A 10,519-nucleotide genomic window follows, 5' to 3' on the forward strand; every position below is an offset into this window, starting at 1 on the left:
TCCCCCTATGTGAAGGTTGACTTTGATGTTGGTGTAAAACAGTAAAAGAGAAGAAAGCATGCATAGTAGCTGTGGGAAGAAACCACACAAAAGCGATGATTTTTGTGTAAACAAAGCTAATAAAAAAGAACAACATCCCATTGAGAATTGAAGACTAGTAGCAGTGTCAAAATCAGTAAAGTTAATACAAAATTTTGATGTGGGAAGGAATTGCATTAAACAAACGTGATTCTCACATTACAAAACCCCTCAACCCCGTGACATTGGACCATTGAGCAACCAATTGGTATCCTAAAATCCTTTTTAAGATGACTTGATAATTACATTAAGAAAAATTATAAAATAAAAAAAAGGTTTTGTAGTACATGATATTGCAAATTAAGCCCTTTTGTGCAATCTTATAGGAATGATCTCAATCTCTTTTATTGTACGTAAAACCTTTGTTTTTGTTTTTATTAATCATTGTAGTGTCCTTCGTGGGTTGAGAAGTTAAAAATTACCATAGTCTTTCTGCATTTCAACAAAACTCCAAATCCAACAAATAAGGTACTATTATAATCACGCTCAAATAAAATTTAATTGACTATCCTTTCTTTCTTTTCTTTTTATTTATTTATTTTTTTTTTTTGATGGATATTGGCCACCCTTTCAATATTGGTATGTATTGCTTGTAATGAGTGTTCTTGAGAGAATTCAGAAAAATATATAAGTATTTATTCATTTATTTCCTGCACAAACTATGAATATGATTTGACATGGCAATAAAGAGTGAGTGGTAAAAAGGTGTTAGTCTTCTACTCTTTAATGTTGAGCGTTTACTAGCTCACAGTGACAGCATGCATGCTAAGTAAGGAGTAAATGCGAGACAATCATTTCGGGCAGGTATGATTATACTGCTGCTCGGTTCTGATAACATTTACATTTACTTGCATACATACAGATAGCGCAGATCTAGAGGCTGTGGAACTTCTATTTGCCTGGTCAATTGGTGTATCCGATTTTGAGTGGTGTCTAATAAAATAACAATAAAATTATAAACATGAAATTCCGTATCCAACAGTTGGCCTATTAGCTCAGCTGGTTAGAGCGTCGTGCTAATAACGCGAAGGTCGCAGGTTCGAGACCTGCATGGGCCATTTTTTTGGGTTTTTTTTGAAATTTTTTCTCTACGGCCTATGTGCTATGTTTGCTCTCTTTTCCTTCTATTGGGCTTTTTTTTTCTCTGCGGCCCATGTTCGAATTGTTGGACTTGGAGTATTCTACGGTTCGTTTGATCTCAGAGTTTTCTTTTTTTGCCAGTCGATCTCAGAGTTTTCTTAATCTCAACAATGTTATTATTTATCTTTCAAGAATAATAACAGTTCGCATCAAAATTAGGCTTCCACTTGGGGCATAATGGAAAAATAACCAAAACTTTCTCTGGTTTCCCTTTAAGACAAATTAATGATTCATTCATAAAACAATACCATAGAAGGGTGTGTGGTACTCAAAACCTTGAGGGGGTTCTATGTTTTACAAGGAAACCACAGAGGGTTTTGTGCATTTTTCCCAAGATAAACAGTTCATTATTTTCCATGTTTTGAAGAAAATGTTGTCATAGAGCATACTGCAGAGAGTAAAGTATCAATACATATACAACAAGCCAAAAAACCCAATGGTCTCGTTTATTACATAGCTATTAACTAAACCAAATGAATCCAGCAAAACATCGTTAACTCAAGACCCTCGTATGTCCAACAGCTTCCATCTTATAAATGTGAAAGCAATTTAAGATATCCAACCACAAAGATGAAAATGAATGGCATGACTATTGAGGAAAGACAGCAATGAGAATGCACATATGTATCTACATGGGAGTCAGCGGGTAAACCCTAGAGATCACAAGTAATCTTTCGGAAGCTCCCAATCATCCTCAGTTTCCCTATTCCTTGGTTGGAATCTCTGGCTACCGTAACTTCTTCTTACACTCTGACCATATTCAGACCTAGCAGGTCTTTCAAAGTCTGGATATTCTCCAAGCTCATCTACTGAAGTCCCCACATTTTGGGTGCCCAAAAAACCCTGCTAAGAGTAAATACAGGGCTTAGTACTTGGATTTTAAACTTAAGGGAAAATGTGATAATTGACTAGGAGTGATCAAATATTTGTCAAAGTCAGCTTCTTTCACTTGGGAGAGCTCCATGGGAGACCTTAAATCCCATTTAGCTCACAATGCCTGATCAGGTTAGTGTCATAATATGAGGCTGGAAAGGTTCACTTCATGGATCTCCCAACCAGCTCACAGAAACATGACATTATTCTCACTGAACTACCAAATGACAAAAGACAAAACACATTTATAAAAAAAATTAAGAGACAACTGCATGCCATAAAAGTGCTTATAATCATATTTATATAGAAGCACAGGCAAGGAGTCAATTTGTGTGCCTTATGCATGCCTCTTTACCTGTGCATATATATGCATCACGTATATACAAACATCAATAAGATGGCATAAATTTAGTAGAAGGAAGAATTTTATAAGCATCCAAAATATCTGATTACAAATAAAGCATACCACAAAGCAAAAGCAAGATGGGCGCTTTCATTATGCATGGAAAAATACCTTTGTTAGTCTCTGTATGCGTGAGGCCGCAGCTTCATGCACGACAACTGCGTCAGGTATAACGTCCAGCACATCCTCCACAAAGAGAGCATAGGTGCTAACCTGAAATTACTAGCAAATTGCATTTACATTTCACAAAGAACACCTTTTCAAACAAAAGGTATATTGTCAATATATCACACATTGAACCAGATAATTGACTTCAAAACATGCAATCACAGAATCTTTCAAGAAGGTGAAAAGTAATTTGCATGCAGTCTGCACTCAAATCTTTGACATTTGCCTTTTTAGTGCACCTACCAAACTTGATGGAATAATGGAGATTCCGAAAGAGTCAAGCTCCAGTGATTCAATGGCCCCTGAATTAATGTTAAAACTATACCCCCGCACCTAGAAATGTAGCATGTAAAATATTAGGTGATTGTAGAATAGCTAATAATAATACAAAGGTAGGTGCAAACAAAATTGACTCACCTTCCCGATATTCCGACGAGCTGGTGTTACGACTTTGTATCCTACCTAACAAACATCGCAAGTTAAAATCTAAAAAAATGAGATGTTTCTATAAAGTATTCTGAAGAAGGTAACACCAATCCACTAGCTACTGCTAATCCCACAAATTGGGGTTTTACAAGAGGCAATATGGCTGTATGGTACTAACCTTCAGCATTATGAAAACAACTCGAGATCCAAATCCAATGAACATAATAAAAATACAAAAGTGAGGGGAGGGGGTTTGACATCCAAGAGCATGTCTTTCTTCCAATCAACTTCCCATGACACTTGATTGCCCAAATTCATTCTTCAGATAAAATTAAGCATAAATTAAATAGACTCATTTCCCCAAGGATGGAAAACTAAATTAGTTGATGAACTAATTACCATAAGACAAACAGAATGAGTCTATTGCACCACAATATCTAAAAGGAGAGCTCCATGTTTAAGCCATGTCTGATACCTTAAATTACGAAATTCCTGTAGAGGCTCCACCTGCTATTATAACTTCTGATTTGACTGCACTAGCCAGTATTGAGTTTTTCCAAGCCATTTGGGCGCAGCTCATAAATTTTCTTGTATTAATACAAATATTGCTTGCAATCTAACGACAATGGCATTCTTTACTTCTTTAATTTTATTTATCTACTTATTTATTTTGGCTAGGATTACAATTGACCATGTGTTTGTTGGACAAAGTCCTCTACTGCTTAGCCATAATGATTAATGCCCTGATTATTTCTTATGCACAGCCTACCAGATGATGAATCCCCCCTGTCCACCCAGCCACCAAAGAAAAGGAAAAACAAAGAGTGGACAATCATAAATAATGATAGGTTCATTTTAATAAGTGTTAAGTAAGAGAAGAAATAATGGAACATACCAAGGTTTCCAGTCCAACCATTTTAAACTCATTCTCCATAACACTCTCATCCTGGATGAGAACAACATCACCAACCTGCAAAGAATAACAGATTGAATAACCTACAGAGTGACCAAAAATGTCTATAATAACAATCAAGACAGATACATGAAATGATGGTTTGCAGATCTAAAAGGCATTAAGTTCCTTCAAATTAAAGTAAAATAGATCCATCAATTTCCTGGAAACTACATAACTGAAGTGTGGTAAAAAAAATGCTTCACATGTTCACATTAGAATGCTGGCATAAGAACTAACAGGATGGCAAACATATGCCAAGGGTAACATGCAGAAACTGAATGTGAAATGGGTTACAGAAAATGACCGAGGACAGGACAAGATCTTTAACAAAATTAAGGTCCAAAAGCAATCCACATATGTTCATCATCATCCTCTCCAAATCAGCATGTTCTTCCATATAACAAGAAAATGACACCTATGCCATCAAAATGAAGATTATCTGTAACAAACAGACACAGCTTGCATGCATATTAGACTAACACCTAGAAGATACCCAAAATGATAAATCCCAACCTTTGATCCTAACCTCCTAGAATAGTTGGAACATTTCCAAATTACACTGTATCTTTCTAAAGGTTTGTGAACTACAATTCTACTTGTGATGTAATCCTCATGTGTATAGCTATGAAGAGAGAGATAGAGTGCACAAAACAATCCCAATAAATATATTAACAATTTATTTATTTTAAAAACTACCTGGCTGACATCCTCAAGAAGAAACCTTTCTGATTCCCCTGAAAGCAAGTTTGGCCTCACTTCTACAAACAAAACCACCCACTGGAAAAACAAAATATTCAATATAAAAATAAATAAATAATAGTTCCAGTAACAATTAGCAGAGAACTTACATAAACATAACTAACATGTGAAGCACAAAGAAATTTTATTTTATTGTTGAAAGCGATTATATTTTTATTGGTCAATTAGATTTTTACCTTAGGTCTTATTAATTAATTAGGTTATTTTATAAATTTTCTAGAGTCAAATTATTTTTGTAATTCAATAATTGAGATTTCCCAAATCAATTAGAATTAAAATTAGGATTTCTCAAGTCAACTAAAATCAGGGTTAAGCCATTGACTATACAAGCACAGTATTGTATTCTCTAGAGACAGTTAAACAGTTTGATTGATTAGTAAAAGTTCTCTTGGGATTTTTGCAATGGCCAAGTACTAACTCCAGCAAACCCTTGTAGCTGTCTCCTAGGTTTACCTTCTCTTACTTGGTGTTCACTCCAAGCAAGTCAAGGTGCCAACACCGAAGTTCGCTATCTTTTATTTTATGTTCTTTCAATTTTGTTGTTGGATACGTTTTGGTTTTATCTCACTTTTTTGTTTTGATAACTCGATAGTTACAATGGGGAGGGGTATTTGTCTGTTGGAAATATTAGAGATTTTATTTTGCAATTAATAACACACTAGTATACAAATATGTGCTAGAATTACAATTAAATGAACAAATTTTCTTAATAGCTTAAACTTTTGCGATAATTGATAATTTTAGCAAAGTAGCAGCGCAGGAGATCCTGAGTTTGACTGTTGTCTCCACTCTACTCCAATTTAAAATGTTAAAAATCCCACTTGTTGCGGTCCTATTTATTAATGAGGAGTTTAGGCCCACATGTGAGGAGGGGAGTGTTAAAATTATGGTTAAATGAGCTTTTGGTACAATCGCTAATTTATCAACATGCACTCACAAAACTTGAACAATGAAAAGTTTCTAGCAATTCATAGCAACCAAATGAAAAGTTGGCAATGGCACTAAGCTATAAGGTTGTTGACCACTCACAAAATTTCTAGCAATTCATAGATTTATGAATATAAGTTGGTCATGACTCATGATGAAGAAGTTGAAGTTGAACAGTATAAGAACTTACATATGTGGTGTCCACCCAAAGCTGAGAGACAAAGCCCAAGCAAAGAGCACTTCGAATGCTAATCACTTGCTTCGCCAGAAAACTCGACCTCCGCACCACTTGTTTCCTTTTCCTCAATCCCACTCTTTCTTCAGTCCCTCCAACTTCAACCAAATCCCTCTCTTCCAACCTTTCTTCGCTCCTCTTATCTCTCTTCGATTCACCAAAATCTAAACCAGACGATGCCGTTTCATCACGCTTTGTACCAATTCCGTTTCCCTCTTTCTCTTTGAGCTCGAACTCGTTCTCTTCCTTAAACGCTAATTCGCCTTGAGCTCCACCTGGGTTGAGAGGAACTCTGGAATTCCAAACACGAGTGGAGTTTCGGGTGTGAATGAATGGAACCGGTCTGCTTTGTGGTGCCCAAGTGGGTTTGGGTTTGGGTTTGGTTAGAATGAAACTGCAGCGATGTTTGGTGAGAGAGATTGATAGAGGGACTGAGGGAAGAAGACAGTCACACATGGTGGAGGTCGAAGCCTAGGATTTTACTTACGACGAGTGACTCATTCGTTTAAACCATGAAGATTGAGCTCAGCTGTTAAGAAATTGCAGTTGTCGGAGCTCACACATCTATGATCTATGAACTAGAACGATGACTTGCTCTAACATCCAATCATTGGGCCATGGACAATGCCCATTGGGCCTTTAGCGGCTACTTTAATAGGCTTTTTATAGAAAAATGGTAAATAGGCGTTTAAATGGGCTATCATGGACCTTTGTTGGGCTTTTTATGAGCCTTAGCATATAAATTATTATTTTTGAGTAATCAATAATACTTATTAGAATACATACAAAAATAGTAATAATAGTGTTTTAAACCAGACTTTTCATGAGTCCTTTATTAGTATTCTAATAAAAGGCTTATAAAAATTATAACTATTTTGTATGTCACAAAACACAAATGATCAAATATTAAAGATACTTTAAAAAAAAAAAGGTTGATTAACTTTCATTAGTTGGAATAAATAAGCATATTGGCATATTATTCATTATTCATAGTAGGATGCGAATAGTTGTATGACTGCATGCATTACCAAAAAAGGCATACATCTCTACTAGGTTGGCACCTATACAAATGTCTATTGTTTCCAATTCTCAATCCATTTGTATTTGAATATTAAAAAAAAAAAAAATCTCTTTAAGAAAATGGAATACAACTTGTTAAACACTAAAAGAATAGGTTGAGGTAGGAATGAGTTTAGGCTTTTTAACCCCGCCCCGCTCTATTAGTGTTAAATACTTAGTTTCCATTACTAAATATTCAAATGCATAATTATTAAGAATTTTTTGTTTTATTGTGATATTTTCTTGTTAAACACTTTAGATAATATTATTAAGTTTTTACTAAAAATTGGTTTGATTTGATGTAATAAATTTAATTGTAATTTCAAATATATTTATATTAATGAAAAAAGATTTCTAAAAAAAAAAAAATTGTAATAGATGTGGGGCGAGTGTGACAAGTTAACACAAAATAAAGTTTTGTGAGGCGGGGACGGAGTAAGACAAAACTATGCAAGGTGGGGGTGAAATCCCCATCCTTCGGCCTCACCCTACCCCATTGCCATCCCTAATATAGATTACTATCTCCACACAAGTCTAAGTCAATGTTGTACTCAATTTTGTTGACATCTTTATTACATGTAATAGTTATTATATAGGAATAACCATTCTTTAAATTGTATCCCTCTTTAAAATGATTGTAATAAGCTACAATTTGATACAAAATGTCCTCATGATCATCATTTACAGGCTTTCCATATGTAAACAGAATAGTGAACATATGAATAGAGTTATTCTATGACAAATTGTAATATTTCCAATAATAAAAAATTATTATTCTTAATATAATTTCTATTTAATATACCAAACGTGCTCTAAGTCGTGACTGTTTGATGATGTTTATTCTTAATTAATAATGCCATAATAACTTCACGTTCCCATTAAAATTATGGTACAAATACAAATTTTTTGAGTGGCAGCATGGTTTAATCATAGCATTATTTAATTTGGATGAAGTATGTTATTATTTATATATAGCTAGAGTTTTTTTTTTTTTTTTTTTTTTTTTGGGAGAAACATAGCTAGAGTTAACAATGTGGATAATATATCAAAATCAATTCCTTCTTGATTGTAAAGGAATTCATAAGGCTCAATAAACATAGTAAATATGCTTAAAACAAGCTTAAGAAATAGGCATAAGGAAAAAGAGCAATAGGCTGGACCAACTTACAAAAATGATACAACAAAGTTATGGAACTGTGAGTTTTAGTTAGCTCAATTAATAAAGTTTCTATTAGTTTCAATTAGTTTAACTGGTAAAGTCTCTAATGGTTGAATAAAAGATCTGGAGTTCAATTTTCGCCTACACCAAACACCGATTGGTGTCTTTGTTTGATGATTGTGGTGGGCCTTTTTCACAACTGCGGGCTGGGCTACCTCTTGCCACGCTATGGCCCAATGGTTTTGGGTAGGAGAGTCAGGACTGGCTTGATTGCAACACACCCCAAGCCAGCTTGTGCACAAACTAAAGCCCCTTCTCTAAAACCTTGGTCACATGCCCATGGTAGAGGAAACTGTTACAAAACAGTCATAACAGATAGGTGTAATATGACAACAATAAAAAGAATATGCTTATTGTCAGTTAGAACATAGAAAATACTAAATGATGATCTTAATAAAGGAAAAAGCAATGCAGTAATATAAATGCAACATAAATAAGATGATAACAATAAAGAAAGGAAATCACACTAATGCTTAATCAACAAAATAAAGGAAGAATGGTCAATTTGCCATACTTGATTTCTCTATGGAGTTAAGTCCAGGAAGGGAATCACTCTTCAATGTGGACAATCTCATAGGGAAATCCGACCACAAAGATTACCCACTTTGAGAGAATGAGACAAAATGACTTATCCTTAAATTCCTTAATCCTTACTAAAGGGTATGCTTTTAGAGGGAGATAAGAGAATAGCCTATTGGTGCATGCCTACTATCACACTCTTACTTACTTTCTGTTTTTCTTTTCTTTCTAATTCATTTTTTTCCTTTCTATGTTTTCTGCTCTATCTTTCACTCTCTTGTTCCGTTGTTCTCCCCCCTCCCTGTGTACGACTGTGACCTTTTTTATACTGCCTGCTGTGTCGGGTTTTTACTATTTTACCCCTTAATCGCTTTTGTCCTGGTGTGGGTGTCCTTCCCAGACCACCTACTAGTCTGTCAGCTACCCAGCCATCACCACTTACCTGTGCTGGCCGTGCCACATCCTATTCTCAGACAAAGAGTCTTATTTTGTTTTCTTGTTCACCGTGGCATTCCTATCCAGATAGAGGTGTGTATTCTCTCTCACTATCTTTCATGGCATGCATCTAGTGATTCCAACTTATCTTTCCATCTTTTGGGTGGCATATTATCCCAGTAGGACATTGTGAGAGTGTATTCTTTTGTGACACTCAGGCCCAAGAATCCCGGGTCTAAATAAGAGGTTTGGTGAATCGGGCCTTGACTCACCGCAGCTGAAAAGCTGTTTAAGAGTCAAGTAATATACAGGGGATGCTCCTAGCAATACAAGAAAAAGGACAAGCAAGGATATTCGTATTGAAAAAATGCCAAAACAACAAGGTAAATTTAAAAGGAAAGAAGCAGGATTAGCAAAGTGGTACAAAATTAACGTTAAAGGGATCCTGGAATTACTAAGATGTATTTCATTAATGTTTTCTCTGTTATAGTTACAAGAAGCTCACTAGGACGTGATACAAGGTTCAATCAAGCTCAAAAGTTACAGTCTTGAATGGCTATTTCAGCCTTCAAAACTTGCAAAGTTTGATTCTCTTTGAATCCGAGTATGTGCAATAGTGGCTGTTTCTGGGATACCAGGAAGCAATATTCACTTTCCCCTTAGTGTTTTCTTTCTCCTCACTACGACTTTACTGATAAGTTTTTTCTCTAATAAAATCTTTTTTTTCTCTCTTTTTTCCCCTTCCCCCCTTCTTCGCAACCTATCCCTTCATTTTATAATGGAGTTCTGGTCTTCCCAGGGAATCGTTGGTTCCCCTGTTTTGTCTTCTTGTGAATAGAGCCTGTTCCGTGCCTATCACTCGGTAAGTCCCATTTCCCGTTTTTCTCATTCTTTCCTTCTTTCAGCTCTGATTCTTTTGAAAGTCCCTGGTTGGCCACCTTCTTTGGGATGTGTTGAGGTATGCCCTTCTCAGCATCACAGTTTTGACAGTTCCACTTTTCCCTTTTCTTTCCCATCTGGGCGGAATCCTGTCCTACCAACTTGAAAGCCGCTTGTTATCATTTTTTTTTTTTTTTTTTTTTTGTGTTTCTCTGTTCTGGTTCCCCGAGGTTCTGTCTGCTTGTGCCATGAGAGGTCGCTGGGTTTTCTTGGCGCTTGTGTTCTTTTGCTTTGTTTCTTATTTTCTTCTTCTGTCTTTTTCTTTCGAGCTGTCCTAGTCTTCCTTTGACTTTGTGCCTGAAAGGATCCGCGCCTCTTGATGGTTGCTGAGGATCCTGACTTCTTATCCCCTGCCATGGTTTTCTTTTTTTCTTCTGGATGCTT

The 10,519-nt window shown here is 35.6% G+C and overlaps 1 protein-coding gene and 1 non-coding gene across 2 annotated transcripts; one reads left to right on the plus strand and one right to left on the minus strand.

Annotated features, from left to right (window-relative positions):
• Positions 1-1,062: 1,062 nt before the first annotated feature.
• TRNAI-AAU (transfer RNA isoleucine (anticodon AAU)) lies at positions 1,063-1,136 on the plus strand. The gene has a single exon. It is a non-coding gene; the product is annotated as a tRNA-Ile (tRNA).
• A 511-nt stretch (positions 1,137-1,647) lies between these two features.
• LOC126692566 (uncharacterized) lies at positions 1,648-6,546 on the minus strand. The gene is made up of 7 exons (XM_050388205.1): positions 5,920-6,546; positions 4,740-4,820; positions 3,984-4,058; positions 3,080-3,124; positions 2,906-2,995; positions 2,606-2,707; positions 1,648-2,061 (listed from the first exon to the last, which is right to left on the minus strand). The coding sequence occupies exons 1-7, from the start codon at positions 6,418-6,420 to the stop codon at positions 1,879-1,881; spliced, it is 1,077 nt and encodes a 358-aa protein (XP_050244162.1). The 5' UTR covers positions 6,421-6,546; the 3' UTR covers positions 1,648-1,878.
• Between the last annotated feature and the right edge of the window lie 3,973 nt (positions 6,547-10,519).

The sequence above is a fragment of the Quercus robur genome, chromosome 7, assembly GCF_932294415.1.
Source record: "Quercus robur chromosome 7, dhQueRobu3.1, whole genome shotgun sequence".
Classification (NCBI taxonomy): Eukaryota; Viridiplantae; Streptophyta; class Magnoliopsida; order Fagales; family Fagaceae; genus Quercus; species Quercus robur.